Here is a 27,018-nt window from a genome sequence, read left to right on the forward strand (position 1 = left end):
GTCTCCCTGGGAGGAGACAGGCGCTCCCATGGAAGGAGCCTCTCTGGTCGCATACGAAAGATATCTTCTCTGCGACAGCCTAGACGGAGGGTAAGAACAGGAAGAAGGCGTCGGGTTATCCATTATGTATGTCAAAGCCCGAGATGCCAGAGCTGCAGGAGAGAAGTTATCAGGAAAAGTCACCAGCAGAAAATTGAGTACGGAGGCGTACGCTGACGGAGGGGCAACAGGGTCCGCTACTTCCTCTTCCTCCGAAGAGATTGGTGACAGATCCGCATTGGGCTGGGGTACCGATGGTACTTTCTGAATTAAGCCAAGGATATTGTCCAATTTGCATTGGATCGACTGAACATAAGGATCCAAAACAGAAGGCGCAAATGTCGTAGCCGAAGCAGGTAGAACCAAAGAAGACACTGGCGTTGCCGAAGAAACGGATGAAATCAGGTGCTTGGAAGCGGAATTAGCCTTGGGCGCCAAAGGAGCGTCTTGCTGCAAGAAGGGAACAGGCTGCAAGAAGGGAACAGGCACCAATGGGCGCTTGGAAGTTGGTGAGCACTCGGGAGCCAATGGGTGCTCGGGATCCAATGAGTGCTTGGGAGTTGATGGACGCTCGGGAGCCAAAGAGTGCTCAGCAAAGAGGCGCTCAGGAGACGATGGATGCACAACAGATGAATGGCACTCGGAGGGAGCCACAACAGAAGCAGCACCATGAACCACTGGAGAAGGAAGTTCTGGCGCCACTGGGCACCTTGGCGCCACAGACGACTTCTCCACCAACGAAGATTCAAGAAAGGCAGATTGTACAGGTGCTACAAGAACAGGAGTTGGGCGCATGGTCGCTGGAGAGCATTCTGACATCACAACCTGTCTCGGCAAGTCCTCCAAAGCAAAAGATGCGCGCTAAGAAGAAGACGAAGTTCTCGATGCCGAAGAGAGCTTCAGAGAAGTAGCGTGCTTAGAAGGTAGAACTTGTCCCACTAACACTGGTTGATCCTGGGAGAAATGTTCCGGACTGTCCCAGAAGCTACAGGAAGGAAGACGTTCTGGAGAAGCCTCTTTAGCCCTCTTAATCGGAACAGCAGAAGGTTGAAAAGCACCCGCGGCGCATCTCTTCAGAGGACGAGGTTTGCCTTGGCGCCTAGGACTGGAGTCACTGCTGGAAACACTAGAGGACAGATGATCCACTTCCATAGAGACACCTTTCCAGCGGCGCTCTGTTGTAACCTGGGAATCGGCAACAGGAACAACTGAGGGGCGACTGCCTGTGGGCAGATCCCACCGACCTTTGGGCTGCCAGTTTGTCTCCTCCCAGGTTTAGGGGAGTTTGCCAAGGACCTTGGCCTAGGAGAATCGGCGGGACAGACAGCCACCTCCTCCACTAACACTTCACTATCACCTTTCACATTCACTTTGTCTATTAGGGCTCTAACAGAAGCACCAATTTTCTCCATCGTGTCAACGAGTAATCCAAAATTAAGATTAATTCTCTATTCGAGGCTGGTAATGAGGTCGGGATCGGGAGTAAGGGAACCAGGGTACGGAGTAATTGGTACAAATTGAGACATGGGATCAGGTGGAACAAAGGCTAAAGAATCAGAATTATCAGACAAAGATTTTGCAGACAGCTAAAGTCTTCTTACTACTAGCTCTAGCCGCTGCTTTTCTCTTTTTATCCCTGTCTAATTTCATCAAATGACTATTCAAGGTCTTCCACATTTTCGGATCTCAAGAGAGACACTCATTACAGGTCAATTCAGAGGAACATATTTGACCCCTGCAAGAAGTACCAAGAGTATGAGGGTCATAGCAGGCTTTAATCAGTCTCATATGGCAGCCTTTACTGCAATACCTAACACTTTGAGAGCCCGAGTCGGACATGCTGACAAGCCAAGTCAAAGAAAGTCCAAATAATTTTCAAAATTGGTAATACTAGTCTTCAAAGAAAATCTGACACTAACTGTGCCGAAAAGGCCACCATAAAGCGAATATTTCAGCAATGATCCAAGATCAACAGAGAAGAGAAATTTCAAAAAACTGCTGCTGCCAATCACTGTAACCACAGCCATCAGCCGGCAGAAACATATTGAGCTCGTCTGCTAAGGCTTAAGCTGGTTCCTCTCTTACCCTGAAAGTGGGCGGGGTCACTCGCCTAGCCAAAACAAAAGTAGCGCTACCGTGAGTTTCAAAATTCTAGCTGCCGGTTAATAGAAACTAATAGCTATGTACAGTAATTACTTGGTAAGTAGCTTATATAAAACAATGATTCTGCTTCACAGTGATATTCCGCCAAAACTCTAGCACTTGGGCAGCCATATCCAAGGCCCTGGGGCAGTCATTAGGGTTCATGTTGGAGTTCTCCATGATCTCAATAAACATATCGAAGAGCATTCACATGTGGTTGTATGAAGGCACTCGTTGTGAAACAGCCTCATCCCTGTTGTCATTATCCTCTTTTGTTTTTAAATTGCAAAGCATATATGACTGTATAGGAGACTTTGCACAAATGAGGACACTATTTTGTCCAAACTGGCAGATATCACCAATCTTATTGTTCCAGCCTTTTTAGGAAGGAGTACGTTTACTTCAAAGTGATTATCCTTATCATCTCTGGCTGTTGCAATAAGCCACACTGGAGAGCATATCTGGTTGCAAATTATTTTTCTTGGTCCAGTCTGTAAGCTGATAAAACATCTAAGCCATTAGGAACAGTATCACAGAGTGCCATTAAAGTTTACATTATGAATTTTGATACTGGTAATGTCACAACCTGCCTTGAAAGCTTCCTCATTGTTGCTACATAATTTCCAAGTACTCCACTTTTCATTGTAGATGTCAAGATTCACAAGTACTCCACTTTTCATTGTAGATGTCAAGATTCATTCTCATTTCGACAGTTGTTCTATATATAGAAGTGTTCAAATGTCTCGTATAGCATCTCATGATCAGTTTTTAAAAGAATTTCCATGACATGAAGAATCTTGAGTTTTTCAGTGTTAGCCATACAGTACTTATTAGTATTATTATTTTTTTTTCTATCACACTCACCCATTAAGATGCAAATTGCAGGAAATGCACCCATAATAGCAAAGGCAAACAAGAGGCTGACAAGGAAAGAGGGCTGGGTTGCTCTCACAGTGCTTCAACTGGAGAAACAGCAGATCAGGAAGCCCAACAGTCAAAGGCCAAAGAGGAACTGCCATCCCCAAATGAAGAAGAAGGAATGAGATACTCTTTACCACTCCTTGAAGAAGTTCTGGAAAGAGAGCAATAAACACAAAGTGTTCTACAGGTGACGGAACTTAATTGCAGCACCACTCCAAAACCAAAAATTAAAACACAAAACCAAAGTTCTCCGTAATCCTAGTGTACCCATTGAGTATGAGAATTCAAATATTCAAAACTTATTCGCTATTCAAGAGACTAGGAAACAAAGCATCCCTGTACCCAGACAGTAAAAGCTGAGTTGTAGTGCAATGACATTCAAATGTGCAGAATGCCTAATGCAGACAACCCAACAGCAACAGCTCTAGGTTGATTTTATTTACCATTCAAGGTTACGTACAAGTAATTGAAAAACATTTTTTTTTTGTAATTTTTGTCTTTTTCGGCAAACATTTTACACTTGGTTCCTGTGAATAGTGGTTGATGGAATTATACCTTAACTACTGTAACCATTTTCATTTTGCCCGTATTTTTTAAACACTGCAATAACTTTGAGCACCTGTACTTCAAAAGGAAATAGAATTGAATGGAATGGAATGGAGTATAAAATTTTAGGCCAAAGGCCAAGCGCTGGGATCTATAAGGCCATTCAGTGCTGAAAGGGAACCTCACAGTTGTACTATGAAACAACAATTAGGAGACGGTGGAAAGTAAAATGGAAGAAAGAGAACATGAATGGAGGTACAGTACAAGAAATTAAAGAGGTTGTAGCTAGAGACTGAAGGGACACTGCAAAGAACTGTACTATGAAACAACTGTTAGGAGATGGTGGAAAGTAAGATGGAAGAAAGAGAACATGAACAGAGGTACAGTACAAGAAATTAAAGAGGTTGTAGCTAGGAGCTGTGAGGACACTGCAAAGAACTGTAAGTAATGCCTATGGTGCAGCACTACCCCCTTCGGGGCCTAATAGAAAGGAGCAGCTGCATTTCTAAAGGAGATAAAGTATAAGACATCACTCATTTTTACCTGAAACTCAAGTCCTGATGGTGGTACATGTATAACCACTCATCCAACACTGGAAAATAATCAACTATTCCAAAAACGTGCAACACTAAAAACACTGCAAACTAAGCAACGACAACACAGTGCAGACGAGATGAAGGGGTCCCTAAAAGGTACCCACCTCAAAACAAAACTTGTCCCCAGGTGTGTCCCCCTCCCACTTTCTGAAACTCCCAAGGTAAAAGCGATACCAAAGAGAGTATGGAAAACCTTCCAAAGGTCTCTATTGCAAAAGAGGAAATGTCAGTGTCATTTTTAAAGTGAAGTGGCAAGTCATTTTAAAAGTGAAGCAGCAAGGGAAAGTGCAAATCAGTACTTTACTGTTTTATCTGACAGAATCAAACATGAGTTCATAAAAGTGATATGAGATATCTCATGGCAACAGAAGATCTAGAACCACCTGCCAAGGTAGAGAAGGCTGTTCCTTCTCGGACAGGAATAGCGCCATTACCTCCCTAAGCTCATTTACAGGAGCAGGCATCTAAAATGCACTCTCCCCTATCGAGTGTAAAAAAGTTTAGGTACTTTACACAACTCCATCTGTGACAAAAATGTGAGAAATCCATCAAGGTCTGAATGCATCCTGCCCTGAAAGGCACTACAACTCTGTAACTAAGGGTACTATGATAGGCAAATATCCTTTAAAGAGCCCAAGCCAGACTAAAGGTGAAAGTAATACTCTTGGGCAACAGCCATCTCCAGTCCAAAACAGCATCTTGAACTGGTAGACAATTCCACCTCAAATGAAGTTGAGGTACTTCTGAAATTTATGGGATGGGTACTGGAAAGTATTCATCCTTCAGTTTTCATGAAAGTAAGAAATCTCCTCTCTCTTTGCTAGACACTTGAACCATGTCCAGCAAAAGGGGAGTGAGATTGGTCTCTAACCCCAGATCTTGTTCCCTAATTGGGAATTTGAACATAATAGACCAGGGAACCAGTGTTTTATGATTTTTAATAGCAATTTTCTCCCAAACCACTCTTGCCCATCAACAAGACAGACCTGCAAATCTGGAGAAAGATGCAGAATTTGTTTAGTGTATAAAGGCGGGACAAGGACCTAAAGCAGAAAACTCCAGCTGCCCTGAAGAACTGCTATGAAATCTGTTCTACTCCCTAGCCCCGCCACTACGGGCAAGTGAGGTTACCCTCCAATGTAGCAATAGAGGAAGAAAATAGCTATCTTGGCTACCCATCCCCATCATCCCTCTTCTATTCCAAACCTGGCACCACCAGAGGGAAATGATAAAAGGAGTAACTCTCTATTTTACTCAAGGCAGAGGGATGAGCTTCATGCCTGCCCAACAATGAAAAATTCCAGTAGGAGAGTCAACTCAAGCAAATAGTTTCAAGAAAAGGAGAAAGGCTATCTCTCTTGCAGAGAACCAAGTTCATTCATTTTTCCTTCTTTAAATATTCAGCTGGAAGCCCTTTCATTTTTCCTTCTTTAAATATTCAGCTGAAAGCCCTTAAGGCTAGTTAACACACATAAACCCAAGAAGGATCCAAAGGGAATCAGCCTGCAGAGAGAGAAAGTTATCGCCAATAAACCTACAAAGACACTTCGAGACTAACTCTCAAAAACCTTAGATAAAAAAAGGGGTAATTAAAATTGGCCAATATTCACAGGGGAATGAGGATGGGCATAGTCCCTTAAGTAATGTAGCTTTGTTGGCCTTCCTCTAAACAGAAGGAAAATTTGTATTTGCAAGCCCTACTAATCTTCTGCAAATAGGAGTAATCTTAGTACTGTAGCAATGAAATCAGCAGTCTTTCAAAAATGAAGGTGGGAAAGATCCCCTAAGGCCTATGCTGCCATAACTGGTGAGACCCAGAAGCAAAGTTCTGTTTTCTCCAGACTTGAAGGCCTCTGGACACAAATTTGGCTCTGAAAAGTTATGACCGAGGCAATACCAAGGACTTAAACTGTATGCTCACAAAGACTTGACCCAAAAGTTTTGCCTTCTGTTTAGGGCTCCTTCAGCTCCTACAAGGGAAGGCATGCTTGAATCAACTCCAAAGAGTGATGACGAGGGTAAACCAGCACCTACGACCATCACCACTGGAGAGCAAGATCTCCTTCACACCCTCATTATAAGCTCTCTCATACACAACCTGAGCTTGATTTCTCAGCTCAATGAAATTGTCCCAAAAAGTCTTATCATTGTTCCTCCATCAATGATGATAATCTTGTTTTTCATGGTAAACCAAGGCTTATCTTTAAGACAAAACTTGAACTTTTCAGAGGGCATTTTCCCCTTGATGAAGTCTTACGGTGATCACTTCAATATTCAATATTCGAAGTTCTTATATCACTCCACCTGAGCTCAATTATTTTCATGTTGAATAACATCCCAATTGGCCTGGGATTTCAAGTACAGTACTGTACTGTATACCTTTCTTGAAAAGCTAACACCAGGAACAACCTGATCCATCTCCACATTAACCTTAATCAAACAATGATCAGATGAACCCACTGGCAAACCTACTCCAAAAGATACATGTACAATCCTTGTTACACCTGTGAATACAAAGTCAGGATGATTGCCAGATTGGTGTGTGGGTTCATTTATAAACTGCCCACAATCAGAAAGTGGAGAAATCTAAAGCAGCAACTACATGATAATCTGTGTCAGTAACCAAACTCAGCCATTCAGTGTGATGAGCATTGTAATCACCAATGAAAATGACTCAAGTCTTGAAAGCTAGCTTCCTGAACTGCTGTCATTTTGGTAAGCAAGCAGCCATAAATAGAGTCGTCCAAATCATAGTTCCCATAGTTAGCAAAACAGACTTTAACCACTTGTGTTTCATGACATCCACATTCATACAGTGGCCTATGAGATGCAGAGAACCCCTCTCTAACATACAGCGCCGTTCCACGGGCCCCTGGAATCGCATTACACCAAGACCACCGAGAGAGACACTCGAGTAAAACGTGACTCCTAGACTCTGGATTCAATAGTTCTGAAATATGTCGCAAATCAACACAAGATTTTCAGAACATAGGATATAAAAATCAGCAACATCCAGGTCTTTTTTATTTTCTTATATCATCCATGGACATTGCTATATAAAATACGATATTTCCATGATCAATGCTTTGGACAAGAATTTAGTTAAAAATCACCAGAAAGCAGGAACAACTTGTAGAACAAGCATAAAAAATATCTGAAAACTTAACACAAACAAATACAGGAACAATAACAATATATAAAAGTAAAATCAATACTGAAAAGTGTATGCCCATAAAGACAAAATTATCGCTGGAATGACACTGGTAACTGGGAGCTGGCACACTCCAGATTTGCAAGACACTGAAGGAAGGACATTAGTGGTGTTTCTGAAAATGAAATCATGGGTCAAGACAGAAAATGACAACAGGCATCCTCAACCTACTGCTAATCCTGCCCTGCACACCATTTGAAAAACAAGAGGAACTGAAAGAAAAGTGTGACCGAGTGTATGCCCATGCAAGGGAACTCCAATCCACGACAGTGAAAGATCGCAGTACAAAGGCTATGGCACCGTCCAAGACTGAAGAACAGTGGTTTATTTCAGAGTGGCCTTCTCGTGCAAGAGATCTTTACCTGGCTAGTCTACACAACAAAAAAAGGAAGATTGAAAATGGTAAGAAATGTATGTTGTTCAGTGTTGTCAAGTGTGTCTCAACAGTAAAAGAAATTTAATGAATATGCCATAATATTCTGAACTAGTGTCGGCATAGAAAAAGTCTATGACCCAACAACAGACTGTACTGGCCAGCCTTTGAGGGGACCTTAATCTTTCCAGTGGTAGTATCTCAATAGGCATGAAAGTGGAGGGGAAGAAGTTTGCACAATCTTCTGAAGATATAAGCACTTCCCAACTAATAGATCTGGGCATTAACCTTCTCCTAACACAACACACTAACTGTAATTATGGCAACACACCCAAGAAGCACCTCTGGAGTATACCCAGAGATCAATTCCAAATATAAGACCAAGAGCGGGAAAAAAAAGCCAAAGTCACCTCCCTAGAATATTTCACTCACTACAAGCAAAATAAACCTGGTAACTGCCACTCCAGGGTGGTCTGTAAAAAAAAAAAAAAAAAGTGAATGCTTGGTCTCATCAGATCCTTGGAGGCCCACACTGCTCCTCCCTCAGCCACAGGTGGAGAATGCCAGAACTCGGCTCCGTAAGGAATTTCCAAATCCATACCAAACCACAAAAGTCTCGTCAGTGAACGTACAACCCATGGCTGAGTCGCTGTCAGAATCGTTCCGGCTTATAAATGTTGTCCGCAAACCTCTTGAGGGTAGGGAAGAACCACCTTGCCCGCCGAAAGAACAAAAGTGATCTGTAGACCAGGTACATAACTAAAGAATTGGCTGCATGAACCCTACACCGAGCAGGTCACACCAAATCCTCTCTGAGCAACCCCAAGGAGTCGCAGTGGGAAAATTCACACTGCTCACTTGTCCATACGACTCTTCGAACATGGATGGGTCATGAGCACAATATATCATGATGCCAGCAGTAACCCCAACCTGTAGACTAGGTACGTGGCTAGTAAATGGAGAAATCAAACCCATCACCTAGTAAAACATGCAACCCCTTCTCTGTGCAACCCCAAGGAGCCTTGGTGAGAAGAGCACTGAAAAGTCACTTTGCTCACCTGTCCACCACAATCGCCCGACCAGGAAAGGGAAAGATGCCCCATTACCAGCGTTAGCCCCAGGATTAATAGAGTGCTCTATTAATCCTGGTTAGCCCAGTCTGCAGACTAGATACGTGGTTAGCGAACGGGCAGCACAAACCCCTGACCATGCGGATCACAACCCCAGGTTGCTATGAAAAGAAGCCACTCTGCTCACCTGTCCACCATAATCATGTGACCATAAATGTACCCAGAAACCAAATGTTCCGTTGCTAGTAAACCTGATCTGCAGACCAAGTACATGACTAGCAAACAAGCTGCACAAACTCCTCAATGATTAAGTTGAGCAAACCCTACTGTGTGTGACTTCAACGAGTCATGGTGAGAGGACAACTTATGCACCAGGCGAAAGACCCTAACGGCATTGACTTGACGAGAGCCCAAGAGCTTGCTGAGAAACAAGACAGGAGCAGACCGGTATCTAAACGGGCTGTCACCACTGTGCCAACCCTACCTGGGGAAAGCCAATAACTGCCAGTAACCAGACTCCCTCAGCTTCCCGAGGGGAGAAGGCATGTGGAAGAAGCCTATCAAGAGTTATTGCTCGATGGCTAGGTTTCCCCTTTCTCAATGCCCACTTGCCCTGGGACAGAGCAGGGTCGAGGTGGTGTCTGACAACGAAGGCGAAAAAGAACACTTACAACACTCCTACTCCTCCCTCTGCTGTCCTTACTCGCCTCGTTCCCAAGGTAGGTCGAGTCAGGAACCAAAGACTAGGTCACACCCATCAAAGGAATTTCTCCAGGACAGACTAATGCAACCGGAAACCCCTTTTCCAATGCAGCAGTCAAAGCTGAGACCACCAGTAACTAAGATCATGAAGGCCTTCTTCCTCCACCATGTTAAACTACAAAGGCTACAACAAAAGGATTACTTAATCCTATGGTTATCAACTTCAGCAGGAACTTGCACGATGACTAAGACTCACAGACACCTTAATAAAGTATACCTTAGTTTTACCAGACCACTGAGCTGATTAACAGCTCTCCTAGGGCTGGCCCGAAGGATTAGACTTATTTTACGTGGCTAAGAACCAATTGGTTACTTAGCAACGGGACCTACAGCTTATTGTGGAATCCGAACCACATTATAGCGAGAAATGAATTTCTATCACCAGAAATAAATTCCTCTAACTCTTCATCAGCCGGCGGCGGGAATTGAACTCCGGCCCATCGAATGACAGTCTGAAGCTCAACCGACTCAAGTCAATACTATTAGTATACAAGTCAGAGAACAACAAAGCTGCTGATGAACTTTTCATTAGAAGATGCCACATTCCTAGTAAATCCCAGACAACTTTTAGCAAGAAGTCTATAACAGAAAATTCCCTGCAACCACATTAATCAAGAGTTAATCGGAGAAGTAAAGTTATCATGGCCACCAAACAAAAGTGGCAGTCATGTTTCTGTAACCATGGTTTACCATAGCCACCAAACGAAAGTGGTGGTCAACTTTCTGTAACCATGGCATACAGTTTTATTCCATAAGAATAAAATGCAGTGAGCCAAAATAAATATAATTAAACAAAAGAGAATGGCAATCAGAATGTTCATCCAAAATCCAAGTTCCCAACCTGCTATCAGGTGGCCGACAGAATAGTGGGTGGAGCCAGCGGTGAGTGAGGGATACTCCACCACTCGCCACACTCCCCTACCTTCCACTTCCGTCCACCTTGTTACCAAGGTTTAACCAGTTTCCAGCACAGGCTGAGATTCTTCTATTATATGATGGATGGCCTTGCTGAGTGTTCTTCATGAGTGCACAGGCACCAAGGTCGGTTTAGATTTTAATGCAGCCTTTGAGTAAGTAAGTATACCTTAGTTTTACCAGACCACTGAGCTGATTAACAGCTCTCCTAGGGCTGGCCCGAAGGATTAGACTTATTTTACGTGGCTAAGAACCAATTGGTTACTTAGCAACGGTACCTACAGCTTATTGTGGAATCCGAACCACATTAGAGCGAGAAATGAATTTCTATCACCAGAAATACATTCCTCTAACTCTTCATCAGCCGGCCGCGGGAATTGAACTCCGGTCCATCGAGCGACAGTCTCAAGCTCAACCGGTTCGGCTAACAAAGGGCTGCAGCCTTTGAGTGTGTGGACCACGAAGCACCTATCCGCAAGCTAAGATTACTGGGAATTGATGGTTTTTTTATTAACATTGTAAAATTATTAATAAGCGCAACCAAAGGGTCTGATGTTGATAGCTTTAGTAATCTCATATCAGGTGTTCAAGGTAGTGTTCTTGGACCTTTGCTATTTATTATCTCTATTAGTGACGCTGAGAGGCCTTGAGAACAAACTGATGCTGCTCTCCTACTAGTTGTGCCTTCTGCGCACCTTAGGTCTGTAGTTGCAGAGATCTGGGTCATATTCATGAGTGGAGTAGGCTTTGGGCATGAAGCTTAACCCTTCTTAAAGTATGACAGTCGATCCAAAACAATTTTGCCTTAGCATTATTTACATTTAAATGGCACGTCTTTAAATTTAAGTCAGTGACAAGATTTCCGGTGTAACTTCTGACATGAAACTGGCTTTGAGAAGTGTATATATAACATTACTCCCTGTGTTTCTCAAAAAGTTGGTGTTTAGGGGAACTATTTTCGAATGTATCGTACTGACGCAATTAGCCTATATTTAATTGTTCAACTCTCGTTCTCCCTTGTTTGGGGCACTAAATGTTCTCCGATGTTGACTCGCACTTCAAACAATCAAATAGGGATATCCCATCAGTCGAGTTTATTTAGCCAATGTTGACTTGTGGCTCAGTCGTTCATTAAATTCAGTTTGTTACACAAAATGAACTACAACGCTAAATATCATCTAAACTCTTTACCTGACTTAGTGTTTTTGTTCGCAGCACTGGAAGGCTTCTGCCGGCCGCATCCAGTGTCGTTTTCTACAAAGTTAAACGCTACTGCTTGCTCAGAATTTTACCGTCTACAACCAAAACATGAAATTTTTGCCTAGTGCAGTTTTGAAATTTTACCATCTCTAAATTCTAAGAGGAAATCAATTCCTGATCTTAATTATCACCTATCTCTCTCTCTCTCTCTGCAGGCTAATATCCGTTTGGATCCCTCATGGGTTTCTAGTTTGTTGACTATCCGTAAGTTTTAAGTTCAAGACAAAGTAAGAAAAAGGAAAACCACCTGAGGCAGGTCCCATACTACATGGTCCTCCCCTGCACGAATTACAAGGAAGACTTTACTTTAGTTGTGCGGCCCGATTCCCACCTGTCGCCGACCACGACAGGTTACGGTCATTTGGGGGTTCGCCCCCGGGCTTGGCCAGGGCACGTCGCCCAAAGTTAGGTTAGGTAGGTAAGACCTGGTTTTTATATAGGTTAGGACCTATATAATAATGCCTATGCACGAATGCGAAACCTGTCCCAGTCGACGACTGGCGGGAATCACGTAGCGCAACTGAAGTAAAGTTTTACCCTGTCGGTACGGCACAGCTTTAGCTACAGGCAACTGAACCGCACACAACGGAGGCGGCACATCCCTTAAAACATCATAGCTATGTTATTTTATACATAAAATAGAGGATACAGCGCCCAGCAATACAACAAGAGGAACAAACATACCAAAGTTATACACATCCACTGCCAAGCGTCCAACCAGTCAGTGCGGGTAGTAGTGCAGTAATGCGTTCATCGACGACAGCGGCCGAAAGACAAGTGAGGGTAACGATGACGATCGGTATTCGGTCAAGGCTTCGCCACCAAATCCTATCCCCACCTGGTTAACTACCTTGTTACAGAGTTTCGTCCCGTTTCCAGCTCCCTCTGAAGATAATCCTATATAAAAGGTTCTGGTTTGTATTCCCGTAAAAACAAACACCTGGTAGGTAGTGCGTACCTTTTATATCTTCCAAAAGTTCTGCTAATTGGCTAGGCTTGTATGGAAAAAATCTCCATTTTATACAACCATAGATTTCTCAATTATGTACTGTATAACCTTCTTAATATACAGTTTCACAATATTTTACATGGCTGATTTATTGATGGTTGAAACCTATACTTTGAGTGCCAGCACTATTATGGTAGTCATTTGTATAACTTGTATTCTTTCTTCTAACTTCATTTGTGCTTATGTACTGTATTCTCATAATTTGAAATTTTCTCTTTATAAGCTCAAACAGAAGGGACGCTGCAAGGGTAACTATATAAACCCCTTTGGTCCATACTGTACTCTTTAGAATAGGATATAGAATTTAGGATAGAGGCGAAGCGCTTGGACCTATGAGGTCATTCACAGCGATGAAAAGGAAATTGAAAGGAGAAAAGTTTTCAAGGCAAGATGAAAACCTCCAGGTCCACTATGAATCAACTGTTTGGAAGTTGGATAAGATGTAGAGACTATGAAAGGAGGTAGAGTAAAACAAATGAAAGGGTTGCAGTTAGGGGTCAAAGGAATGGTGGGAAGAGCCACAAGTACTGTAAACTCTACACTGCACCGGAAGAGGTCCACTGACGATACAATCCACCTGCGGGGTGTACTCTTTATTACTCGCTCACCTATTCATATAGAATTTGTCATGTGAATGATCGGAGGCGATGAAGTGACATTATTTTTTTATACTAAATTGCCTTCTTCCCTGCTTGGCTATTATTTAGCTCTCATTTTTTATTTATAATTTTGAGCTTGCTGTCCTGTTAAACATCACACACATTTCTAAAATCATTCAAATTCAACTTTGCTTGCTTCTATTTGTTTCTTCTCCTTCCACATTTTTTCCTTATTGTAAATGGAGTAAAATGCAAACTCCTGCAAGATAAAGATAAAGTGAAATCAAACGACTGTAAGGATTATTTCTGTATTTTAACAAAAAATTTCTTTACTAGGTATATAAAATCACATTGAATATTCACAAAAACAAATTAAACTTTTTATTTACAACAAAACTATGATGATAAAATTTGAAAGTACTATCTCTCTGGCATACCTATCAAAATACACAAGTTATAAATTAAAATAATTTATAGCCACAAACTAATGTCTGTATTTTTTCTATGACAAATACTTGGAAACCTATCTTTAATCTTCAGTCACCTTGATGCTATCTTCAATATCCACCTCACATCATCTAAACATTTAAAATATTCCAAATAATTAAAACTTTACTTTCTTTGTTGGATAAAACTATGACGGTATTCTCCAAAAGAACAAAAATAAATATAATTTTATTGAGCCTTTTGGAAAATGTAGATGCCTACCTCCAACAAAATACAGAGCATAATTCCAATTTAAACAGGCAATGCTAGTTTCAAGCATCACTTGTGGTTCTTGTATCAGGTAGGCCTAATGAAAATTTAAAACATCTCTTTGTGACGGCCATTCATTACCAGACTAGATTACAGGCATGAACCAAGGAGAATCTCAAGAACCATAAATCTTTTGGTACATTGCTTCCCTGTGACTTCCTTCCAAAACGGAGGATATAACAGGCTCCAGAGCTTCAATTCTGCTATTGAAGCGAACTCTATCTCGTGCACATTGCTCCCAAGGGCCTCTTCTTGCATTCTTGTATGCAAATGTCCATGCAATCATGGGATGTACAACAGTTTCACCAAACTGCACACGGCACGGGGAGGCAGTTTTGACATCTTTTCTTACGTGTGATTCCCAACGTCTATTTACATCCTCTAAATTACTATTACAGTTTTCATTAAAATTATTATCACAGATATTTTCAAACTTACTTATATTTGCTTCACTGCAACAATCAACTCCACCACTAGATTTAGTACTTGAAGATGGCAATTTAGCAGTTGGCTGAAATACAAGACCAAAGGTTTCCCATGAATCATCCAGAACGATCGTGGTGCACTCACCATCTACATCATCCCAGTCATCATCAGTCTCCTCCTCAGATTCTTCACTATCTGAATCTAGGCCCAGAATGTGAGCAAGAATACTGTTTGGATGCTTTGACTTTGCCATTTTGTCTACATCGGAAATATTTTCCTGGCCATCTTCAGTCACACAGTCTTCATCATTAAATTCGATGTCTACACTTTCCCCACTACCCGTACTAGATTCACTAGTCGTTCGATTGTGACTGCTATTTCCACTACTTTCACTCAAACTTCGAACTGATTTCCCATCCCTTGGGCTGCTTGAAAACATAGTCTTGTCTCTTGGTGACATAGATAAAGGCCATGTCGAGGAGGATGGAGAACCACTGAGACTTAACCGTGATAAAATATCTGAATTTGAGTCTATACTACTACCACTCTCTGTAAAACTGCAATCACTCTTGGCTGGACTGTGCTCTTTCAGGTCCTTGAGAAATTTTCTACTACTCCTTTTCTGTGTTCTACTTCCAGTTCTGAAAGGCAGAGGTTCCCTCTGCTTATTTTCCATACAAGGGGGCTTTCTCTTTGGGGTATTTTTATCTTTTGTAAATATTTTTGGTATTGGCTGTTTAACCATATCACAAGGCGAGGTATCTGTATCACCTACAAGGGTAGATTTTTGAGGTGGTTCAGGTGACTTCCTTGCAATACTGGCATATGTAAGAGTATCCTTCAAATGCTCCATTCCAGTATCTTCACATTTTAATTTGCATTCTGTATTACTTGGCATGCAACACTTGACATTCTGGATACTATCTCCTGAAGACTTACCCACTGCATTTGAGGTTTCCACTTTTTTGGTGTTACTCTTATTGGCATCACCCATTGCATGTGAGGTTTCCATTTCTTTGGTGTTATTCTTCTTGACGTCACTGTTTTCTACAGATGCATTCCACATCTTTGGCATTTCATTTTTCATGGTCTCACGAACTTCACTAATTTCTTTCTCTGTAATCTCTACAAATCCAACAGAAACAGCAGTTGTAATAACCAAAGGATTCTGTACATTCGGCGAAAATAAAGAACAGGGAGGATTGGAAGACATATCTTTGTTACTTTTGAAGCTGTCTGGAACCCATTCCTTGGCTTCTGGATTGAGGGGTTGGGAGGATCTCTTAATTCCATTTTTCTGACTTGGAATGACTTCACTTGGGTAAGACTGAGTGACCATGTTGTAGATGTGAAGTGGATCTTGGTAATAATACTGACATCCAGGTGGAGCTTGATACCACAGAGGTGAATTCTGAGTTTCCATAACACAAGTTTCAGGAAAAGGTAACGGCATTACCAAGGGGGATGCCTGGTGGACTGGCCTTGGCTCATACTGTGGAACCAAATCAGGATTAACCCATGTCACAGGAGGTCCACAACTCTTTATTGAGTTGTACATATTGCGGATAGATGCTAGCCACTGTCCTCCAAATTTGCCTGCACCTCTACCTGTGATAAAAGAAAAAATAATAGATAGGAATCATAAAGTTTCATTATGTTAAACACACACCAGCATCTACAAGGTAATGTCTAATTTTGTATTTTTATCCCCATGTCTGATACAACCTAAGACTATCTGAGTTAAAATTCAACCTACAAGTTCCAATTATTTTTATATGTGACCTTCCTACCTTGCCTCTGTGCATGCATGGCGGTAGCCACCTTAAATCAGTCATCATACAGGACTTATTAAAGTGTGTTACTTTTCCCTAATTTTCCAATGACTTGAGAAAAAATAGTAGTCTTACTCTGATGAAAAAAATTCCTCACAGATTTAACTGCTACTAAACTATACTATGCATAATCAAAACCTACACTTACAACAACACATGCAGTACCAAAACTTCGAGACTTGCATTTAGGCCAAGAAAGTGACTTTTCTAAGCCTGTAACTGAAGAAAATGCAGTGAATTTTTTATAACTAGGCAGACAAGAATTATGTTCTCAATCGGCCTAATTTCCCAGCTTGCAAATAGCATGTGTAACACTGCTTTACTAACTTGCAAGACCCCTATGATTTGTTCATAAAAACAAAACTCTAGTACTTCTTGAGCTCTGTGTTCAAGTATACAATTAAAATCTATTATTTTACCATGAAATTATTCTCTCACTTTTCAAGTACTGTACATATTATGCCTGAGTTACAGCATCCTTTGAGCACCAAGACAATAGGATGCAATCTAAAGACCAATGAAAATTAACAACTACAAAATCTGGTGCACAAGAATATAGAAAACTGTACTTACATGAAGAGGTACTGGTCTTTTGTGGAGGTATTTTTGATGCTGTGTCAAGTACTGGTGGATGACTGTTCATATCCAAGGTTACTTGAGGACCAGCTGAGGGCATTGCACCTTTACCCATAAAATATCCACTGTTGCCACAGCTGTTCACTGGGAATGCAGACATTCTGATGTCCATTTTGAATTTCCTACAAAGAAAATTACATTAGTTACGTGTGATTAACTTTTAAGTGTTCAAAAATAAATCTTATTTTAAAACTAGATTAGTACACAAATATGATTTCCAAAGTAATCAGACAGATCCTTTGATAAAATGTTATGTTTACTGAGCTACCTTTTGCTTGGCTGGTGAACATCATTCCTATCAAAATATGGGTAGCCTAACACTGACCTAATTCTGCACCAAGCATTGTATAAAAATCTGACAACTACAATTAAGACCTGTAGTGTCGGAAGCCTAGGAGAAAGACTTGTAGCATTGGAAGCCTAAAAGAATACATATATCTGGGAAATTACAGTGCAAAATCCTTCCCATACAAAAAGGTACTGAGAGAGCTGCCATCATTCAAAATTACAAATGTCTATATTTTATGTAATGTGAGGTTTGGCTATACAGTACATGCAAAGCTGTCACAATAAATTTTTTTTTTTTTTTTTTTTTGGTATTAGTAATGTGTTATATTTAAAGTATACAAACCCCAAAAATACAGCACTGCATTAGCCTCCTTGGCACTAGTTGAAATAAGTTGTTGAAATTTGGTAACAAGGTGGTTGATGGGCAAGTGGTATATAGTGATAATGAGGGGTAGGGGGTTTGCTACCACTTGCTTGCTGTCAATCAGTACATACTTCATCCTTTGGAAGGTGGTTGAGAGGGGACTCAGATAAAAGGCTCTGGTTTATACACCAATGAAAAATACTAACTACTTAAAAACTGGAATACCATTCATATAGGAAAATCTAGAAGAAGAAGCGACCCGTGCCAACATCCAAGTGACGCGAATGGGCCAAAGTTGTCACCATGGTGAACAACGGTATGAAAACCTGACGAGCTGTTGCCAATCCAATGCAGTGTTGAACTAGTAAGCAGTCCCTTTCCACACAAAAACGAGGTATATTCAGTAAGTGATGGATGGAGACTTGGAAGTACTTGTCCTTTAGATCGACAGAGACCATGAAGTTGCTCTCAGATGGAATCCAGCATGGAACATGCTGTTTCTATCTTCAACAGACAGATCCACAACAAGTCTCTAGTCAACTACTACCTAAGAAGAAGCAAATGTAACAAGCGCAATAGAATTTTCTGTACAGTGTATAATCAGGGCCACCGAAAATAGAACTATCTTTCAGCTGTCTCAGTATACTGGTGTATGAGCCGCAGCCCGTGAAAATCTCAGCTACGGCCCCATGGCAGCCTGTCCTATAGCACTGCCAGACGCATGATCATGGCTAACTTTTAACCTTAAATAAAATAAAAACTACCAAGGCTAGAGGGCTGAAATTTGGTATGTTTGATGAATGGAGGGTGGATGATCAACATACCAATTTGCAGCCCTCTAGCCTCAGTAGTTTTAAGATCTGAGGGCAGACAGAAAAATTGCAGACGGGCAAAGCCACCCCAAATAGTTTTCTTTTACAGAGAACTAAAAACCCGGAAAAAGATAGCCTACGACTTCAAATGCATCTTTATCATCCTCTTACTTCTGTCAACAGGGATAAAGCCTCAGAGACCCCAGAGAATAAGACATGTACAATACCAGATGTAATGTTTGGATGGAGGGGGGGGGGGGAGTTGGTCCTCAAAAGACTTTCTACAGACTAGCCAGGGCTAGCCCATCTCTGTCACACTGCCCTGTGGCATAACAGGTATCCTCCTCCTTGTGATAGCTGGAGATGGGAGTGCCAACCTCAAACGTCTCCATTCTTTCTTCCCCCATCTCCCTTACTAGCAGGAAAATTGGGAGGGCTTCTTGCCCTTTCTAAGATTAAGATGTCTGGGTTCCATGCCTTTGTTTTATGGAGGGGAGGGGCCCCTCCTCGCACCCAACATATTACTCTGGAGGTTCTGAGGAACACCACATGGTGAATAGTGAGCCGCAGCTGTAAATGTGTCTTCTTTTCCACCACTGCTTCTATCTTACCCTTTGGAAAGAGTAAGGAGGGTCCTAGAACCAGACTGTTCCATTGTGAATGACTACTTTTCTGTAAAAACTTGTCTCAAGATGAGAGAAGAGTGAAGGCACCATGCTATGTATTCCAAGGCAAAGTTTACCCAAACACTGGCACTAAGTTCCCAAAGTTAAGTCAATAACTTTCACAATACCAGCAACCTCCTTCCTGAACTTTGCCTTTCTATTACTCAGGTGAAACACCAGTAGGAGAAGTTGGTAAGCATGTTCAACCAAAGGTTGAGCCACCATACTGGCTGGCAGGAGGCCTTGGCTCTTAACACTGCTGCCATGAAAGGCATAGGCCACCTTCCTGTCCAAGTCTCTAAAAGGTGAAGTAGTTAGTCAGTCCACAGACTGATGAGTCCAACTACACGCTGGTCATCTTGGCATTCACAAGCACGGATTCTCCTCTGGCATGTTACTGGCAGAGGAGCTTACTAAATCTGCTTGACAACAAAGAGGCCTCTGAACTAGAGATCTGGTAGTTCATCTGCTCCCAAAACACCAGCAGCTGGCTGTGACCACTGCAATTAGAACGACATTCTTGCTTCAAGAAGCACCAATACATTTGGTGCTGTTGTGGAAATTAAGTGCCACAGTAATATCTCAAAGACTCCAATAATAGAAGACAGGATCTGGCAGCTAAGGTCAGATTAGGAAGCAACCCAATATACCACTTTTATGGTTTTCAGAACTCTTATATTGGTTGAGTTGGTCTGGGAGAGGCTGCACATTAAGGTACACCCTGTGCTTCCGTGATCTGACACAAATCTTTGTCTTTATCCCACTCAAAAAACCAGGGGTACACACAAAGACTGCCAAATTTTGAGTGACTCCCTACGTGGACAGTAGTCTACCTAAATCATACCCAACAACAGCTGACCAAATCATTTGTGGACACTTGAACTGTAGAATATACAGGTGGGGTCCACTTCCTCTAAGTACCCATTTGTTTCAGAAACAAATACCAGTGTATGAAAGGTTCAGCAAAAATTAAAAGAAAAAATTATTTTTTCATTCCAAATGCTGTAGACATACAAGTTAAAAGTACAATTTTCACAAAATTGTCTTAGACATCAAAAATAATTTCAGTGTTGAAATAGGGTAAATTTTAACACCTTGTAAAATTCTACAAATTTTGATTTGAAACCAGTAAACAAACTACTACACTAGTATACTAGCCTATAACCTTTTCTGACTTAATCGTTGAATAGCGTATATTCATATTATCTTCCCAAGGATTATCACCCTTTAAAAAAGAGCAGTTGGGCAGTGTCCAATGTAAAGTTAGTAGGTCTGGTTTGAGGGTATTCAATCTGAAATGCCTACTGGGATACCGATAAGAGCCAGACAAGACCCTTCCATCTACATTGGCTCCGGCTAACCTAATGGGATATTCTAGCGAAAACAATGGCCTCTTGTTTTTAAAAACAGACCCATCATAGCCCATGCCGGCCTGGGCCATATTCTAAAAAAAAAAAAAAAAAAAAAAGCAAAATTTAAATGATTGACCTAAAGCTACTGGCCTATAAATGATAAAATGAACACCTGCTAAAACTGAAAACTAGTAGCCTACCGCGCCTCGTTCCCACCAGTCACCGACCAGAGTATTTACTGCCTTCAATTTGTTTTTAAGTTTATGTTTATGACATTTACAACGGAAATTTTAAACTTTTGTTTGTTGCTGGAACTTACATTCAAATGATGTAGGGTAAAACGATGGGGCATGAGACACATGGGTGGTAGAATTTTCACTCGATATTTAATCGGAGAAATAACAAAAAAAAATTAAGCCTTTAAGAAAACCTTTCAATAGACTGAAGCTTCATTGACAAAATGAGCTATAAGAAACTGCCACACGACTAAAATAAGCATGTGAAGTCTTCTTAAAATAGGTGTTGAGGGCAATTTTGAATCCAATATGGCGTTCCCCCAAATACAGAGACAAAATGAATGGCGATTGGAAACTTTCTTCCCAGTGCTCATTTAACGGTGTACTGAACATTAATTGCGTAGATATATAATGTTCACAGATATTACTCAAGACTTTTGTTGTAATCAGCACGATAAAACAACATTTTGTTGCCTATACTGGTGAAAATATGAGACATGGAATTCCCGTCTGTCATGCGGTTGAACTGAAATGCATTTTAACCTTTAATCCATGGTTTTATCCTAACTGACATCACAACTGAAGCTCCACGGTGCTTACTTATTGTAATTATGCATACTTTGTTCTTAATTCATTCAAAATACCACTTAAAATACGTGAGAATGTTTGTTTATAGCACTTTACTCCATCAAAGTAACGAAACTGTGGCGGGAACAATTTTCCAGCCTCATTGTACATCTGGCTGCCAAAAACATCCGATAGCGGACGACGCATTAGTGAACTGTTTACGATAGAAATGTTGTATTTTGTTGTTAGGACTTTTCATTTATTCAAGTCCATATTACTATGTATACTTCTGAGACATGTAATGTGCATATATCAGTGTTACCACTTTGGCAAAATGCAAGAAAGTTGAGTATAACAACTTATCTAGAACTGGTACGAGAGTCAAGATGCCATGACGTCAGAATACAGGGCTGAAATAAAGGTTTTAATTCCAAATTTCCTCCTTACAAAACCATTATATCTGACAAAACTTACATTGTGTATATGTGTATATATATATATATTATATATATATATATATATATATATTCAACTGTAATATATACTAACAAATAAGAGATAGGAAAACGCGAAACATAGCTGCCGTAATGTTCACTGCAAAAGCGTTGAAATGCCTCAGGAATCTGGTTTGCTCCAACAACAATAATTTTCAAATGAATTATAATGAACTCGTAATACATTTACTCAATTTATAACCTTATTCTGGTCGTTTAGCTACCTAGTTCTTTATATATTACCTAAGGCTCTGGCGGCCCCAAAGTTCGCTAGAGTTCCCCGTCCAAGCCCCATTGGCGCCAGGGTTTACCACTGATGTCAACGAAACGGTGTCAGCGTCTAACAATACTTATATTTTGCATATTTAACACAGAAAGTGGGCAGATTGTTTACTCAAGCGACTCGGCAAATATCGAGATGGCGTCACTCGTCCCCCTCTAAAGTGCTTTTATTAAAAGTTCCGAGAGCGTCATGGCTGGTAAGTTAGAACCGCGCACGGCTAAATCTTAATGAACCTGTTTAATCGGAAATATGCCATGATTTCGTAATTTAGGAGAAACCTGTTACTTTAATAGGAACTAATGCTGATGGGGGCGCGTTCGAATGCATTTTCTGAAGTGACCAAACGGCGGAGGAATGTCGCAGTGTCTCACGTCCCGAGCGTTTACCCTAGCCTATGATGTTTTTCTCCGTTTACCAAGAAATGTAACATAGCCTAACCAAACTATAGGCAGAAAACGACTTAATTTGTCAAAGATTAAAATATACTATACATTGCCAACAACAATAATAATAATAATATGTCCTCTAGCCCAATTGAGAAAAAATTGTCAAGTTTAAATTTTAATAACTGGCCCATAGTAAGTAAACTCCCGAGAAAAAACTGACATCCACTGGGTACCTTAGGTTCAATTTAAAATGAAATACACTCACTCACTTTGGATTTCAAATCACAGGCGATGAAAAGTGACCGACACTCAAGTCTTGCTAGATCCCTTATCTGTTGGCGCCGAGGGCACACCACCACTTGGAATAAATATATTCGAGTTCCCCCTTTTGTCGAAGCAACTTGGGAATGTCCCCACTGCACACGAAAACTCCACAACGAGGACACTTATCCACAACAATATTTCCGCAAAGCATAAATCCGCTACAATTGTCACAAATAAATCCACTGCAATTATGACAGATACAACTGGAAACACTGTTAAACATCGTGGTAGACTCAGTATCCGAGGTCATTTGCAGAACGCTTGGTGCCATCGTGATGTACTTCAGCATGTTTGTCCTTCGTTCTTCATTTTGACTGAAACTGACGGGCTCTCCTCGCCTCGGATACATAAACACCAGGTCCTTTCTCGCACTGCGACTAACAAACTAGTTCCAACAGGATTTCGTTTATCTTGTATTGTATAAATTTATACAAAATGCTATATATACCTTGATATAATAATTTCATAGCATATATTTTCACATATATTGATAATATTTGTGGTTAAAAAGGCCAAATACCACTTTTATAGTAATTTTCCGAATGCGCATTAATACTTTGACGTCATAAGCCTCTCTTGGAAGTTGCATCAGCCCACAAGGAAAGTGCGCTTTTCTTTTCTTGTTTGTTTTGATTGTTTTCCTTAAATAAATTTGACAGGTGTACTTATTTAATAATTAAAACTCACCTTGCGTTATCACTATTTTTATTCGATAGCAAAATTTACCCCATGACTGACGAAAGGATAGAATAACAAAGGCAAAATAAAATTTGAAATTCGTAACCATTTATTTCGTTATTGTGTGTCTTCAGGATTTATATTTTCAGTATCTAATAGACAAAATGCATTTTGACAGTCATTAAAACCTTATTTTTTAAACTAAAGGAAATACAGACCAAACTGTTTCAACAATTTTTACGCGATGTTCTAAACTCGAATGTGCACGATATCAATCGTCCACACCTGCTCTCTATAGTCTTCGCTCGCTGTTACTCTATTCGTCAGGTACTCAAAGTAGGAAGAAAAATGAAAACTCCCCCGTTTCCGTCAACTTTCCTTGAATAAAAGCATCTGCGTTTACGCTGGAAGAAAAGAGATGGGTAATAATTTCTATCTATATATCATTACTAAGGCGAAACATAGGAATCATTCATATGGAAGACAACAGTACTTGTAACAACGACAGTCGTAGTTGACAGTTTCGAAGAGGATTATTGAATCTAGGTAAATTCCCCAGTGTTCGTAGGGTAAAATTCCAAATATAATATTCTCTTATTAAAAGCCTTGCATGTTGCCTATGGCAGTCATGTGTATATCAGGTTTGCAATATCATTTTTTTTCAGTAATTAAGTTCCTGCCTCTGATTTCGGTGAGCATTACTAACTTCCGCAATATAAAGTTTTCCGGGGCGGCGGGAGACGGGCCGCACTTCAGTTTCTTAGCCCCGAGTTTCTATATCAGGTCCTTCAAAGCAGCATAATTTATGAAAATTCTAAGCTAAAATTTTCATTAAACATCATCGTTGCAATAAAGCTCATCAATTGGTCGTGCATCTTCACATTAATTTCCCTTTCGTTCTGTTTAGCAGAAAGAAAAAGACAGCCTTATAAGAAAACATTAAATAGGTTTTTAATTTCCAGATCTAAAGCGACCGGTTACAGTTATAACAGATTCTTTTATTAGGATATTGGGAACTTCAAGTACGAAAGGATTCAGATATATTCGTGAAACGTAGTATTGGATGTAATGTACTTCGTAGAACTTCAAGTACGAAAGGATTCAGATATATTCGTGAAACGTAGTATTGGATGTAATGTACTTCGTAGAACTTCAAGTACGAAAGGATTCAGATATATTCGTGAAACGTAGTATTGGATGAATGTACTTCGTAGAGCTAAGGAAACAGTGAAAATTATTATTATTACTATTATTATTATTATTATTATTTCCTTCCAAACCACTCTTGTAAGCAGCGAGTTTATAAGTCTTCTCGCTCATTTCGTGTAAAAAAAAATCCCTTAGTCAACGTCATATCCGCCTAAATTTCAACGTTTATGAACTCTGTTACGTGACTGTAAACGAATTCTATGTAACGAGACTGATAAAATACCATAACATTTTGATTTTAACGAATTTACAACGGAAATTTTAAACTTTTGTCGGTTGCTTGCACTGACATTCAAATGATGTATGATGTTTTTCTCCGAGTTGCCAAAAAAGTAATATAACCAAACTATAAAATAATTTCATGTGTCAAAGCTTAAAATATATCATACATTGCCAATAATAACAATAATTTTGTATAAAGTGCACAATAATATATCAGTGGTAGAATGTGATACTTTATAAAAAGTCTCACATTCTACCATCGATATATTGTTGTGGACCTTATACAAAATTACTCGTGTTCTCTGGATTGAGAGTTCTACATAAGAACAATAATAATAAGATGTATTCTAATATAGCCACAGATTAATAGAAGAAAGTAGATTTTGCGAAATATGTTTACCATCTCATTTCCCTTGTAACATATCCTATACTAACAGTCGGTCATTCAGCATTTTCACCAAATTGCCGACATATCACTGGCACGTATCAATTCAAGTTTATTAGCGTCAGCTGTGAGTTATCACGTAACTATAATCCAAAATCCGTAGAAAGGCCTTACACGAGGTCTCAGTATAGAGTGGATTATAAGATTTTGGCCAAAGGCCAAACTCTGGGACCTATAAGGTCATCCAGCGTTAAAAGGAAAGGGGAAAGTAAAGGTTTGAAAGGTGTAACAGGAGGAAAACCTCGTATTTGCACTATAAAACAATTGTTAGGAGAGGGTGGAAAGTAAGATGGAAGAAAAAGAATATGAACGGAGGGGCAATAAAAGGAAAGGAAGGGGTTGCAGCTAGGGGGCGAAGGGACGCTGAAAAGAACCTCAAGTAAAAGCCAACAGTGGGTTTCAATATAGCCGACCTGGAAGTTTCGACTTGTTAATTCTGATCTATGAAAGGACTGCACGCGTTCAACAGACAGGAAAATGTTTAGATTGGCTTGTAGGTCTAGCGGTTCGCATAAGAAAGAAATGAGGAAAAAAAAAAGAATAAAACTGTCCTCAGTTTTAACAAGCCTGCCAGAGCTCTCGAAATAGAAAAGACCCAGTAAACTGATTTACTCTAATTCACTAATTAAATTATTTACTCATTTATTTACAAATCTATCCTCACTCCCTATTTAAATTTTCCACTGACAGGGCGGAACGGAGGCGGATGTTTTTCGTAAAATCATTTTAATTTTCACTTCCATAAAGTAAATGTAAGTGTTAAAGGTAATTGTAAGACATCCAATATCTCAGGATGCAAGGAGATATGGAAACGTTCCAGAATCACAAATTGCGGATAATTTCTGTTAGGATACTGATGACGAACATCCTTCGAGATGTCTGACGTACAATAAAGCACATTTCCTCCGGAAACGAGTTGGTGGGGAATATTTGTTTCAAGATACGAATACGGTACGAACGTAGATAGACGCGTTATTAAATCTGTTAACGAAAGAATACTATGTCGTATTTCCAATTTATCAAATACCGTAAAATGTAGTAAGAATGAATGGCAAAAAAAAATCTCTCTATTTAGTCCGTATCTAGCCAACGCTTTGAATGTCATTCTCTCTCTCTCTCTCTCTCTCTCTCTCTCTCTCTCTCTCTCTCTCTCTCTCTCTCTCTTGGCTTATGACAAAATAAATTAGTTCTATGATACTAATCACGCATAACGGTTTCATTGAAGGACTTCCGGCGCCGGCGTGGCTTAACAAACTGCTAATTATACAGATGGCTTCAAGTGACAATCCATTAAACTCGTTAGATCCGGTTCGTTATGTAGCATTCCGACGCTGTTGAATTCCACAGCCAAATGTCATCTACTTGGTGGCATTCAGCTCAGTGTGACTGAAGAATCATGCAGGATCTATGATAACCTACTCCAGTGAAACTGTGTCATTTGCCTGGATAAGCTTCCGGAAGACACAGACTGTAATTTTACTTCTCAAACACATTCAGCATTTGATTTCAGCCAACATTCACACCTTACTTTCGGAGATGACCACAACATATCAAGTGTATGTGTTGGTCAATATAACAGACGGAGAAAGAATAAGGTGAT

General features: G+C 40.4%; 1 protein-coding gene across 2 annotated transcripts; it reads right to left on the reverse strand.

Annotated features, from left to right (window-relative positions):
* Positions 1-13,737: 13,737 nt before the first annotated feature.
* On the reverse strand, positions 13,738-23,241 carry LOC136843284 (uncharacterized). Of its 2 annotated transcripts, none has more exons than XM_067111468.1 (3): positions 22,810-23,241; positions 17,031-17,215; positions 13,738-16,233 (listed from the first exon to the last, which is right to left on the reverse strand). In XM_067111468.1, exons 2-3 carry the CDS (start codon positions 17,203-17,205, stop codon positions 14,315-14,317), a joined length of 2,094 nt encoding a protein of 697 aa, XP_066967569.1. In that variant the 5' UTR covers positions 17,206-17,215; positions 22,810-23,241; the 3' UTR covers positions 13,738-14,314. The 2 variants fall into 2 exon arrangements, with proteins under 2 accessions (XP_066967569.1, XP_066967570.1); XM_067111469.1 differs by having other exon boundaries at positions 22,806-23,229.
* Positions 23,242-27,018: the final 3,777 nt, after the last annotated feature.

Source organism: Macrobrachium rosenbergii, chromosome 11 (assembly GCF_040412425.1).
Source record: "Macrobrachium rosenbergii isolate ZJJX-2024 chromosome 11, ASM4041242v1, whole genome shotgun sequence".
In the NCBI taxonomy this organism is placed as follows: Eukaryota; Metazoa; Arthropoda; class Malacostraca; order Decapoda; family Palaemonidae; genus Macrobrachium; species Macrobrachium rosenbergii.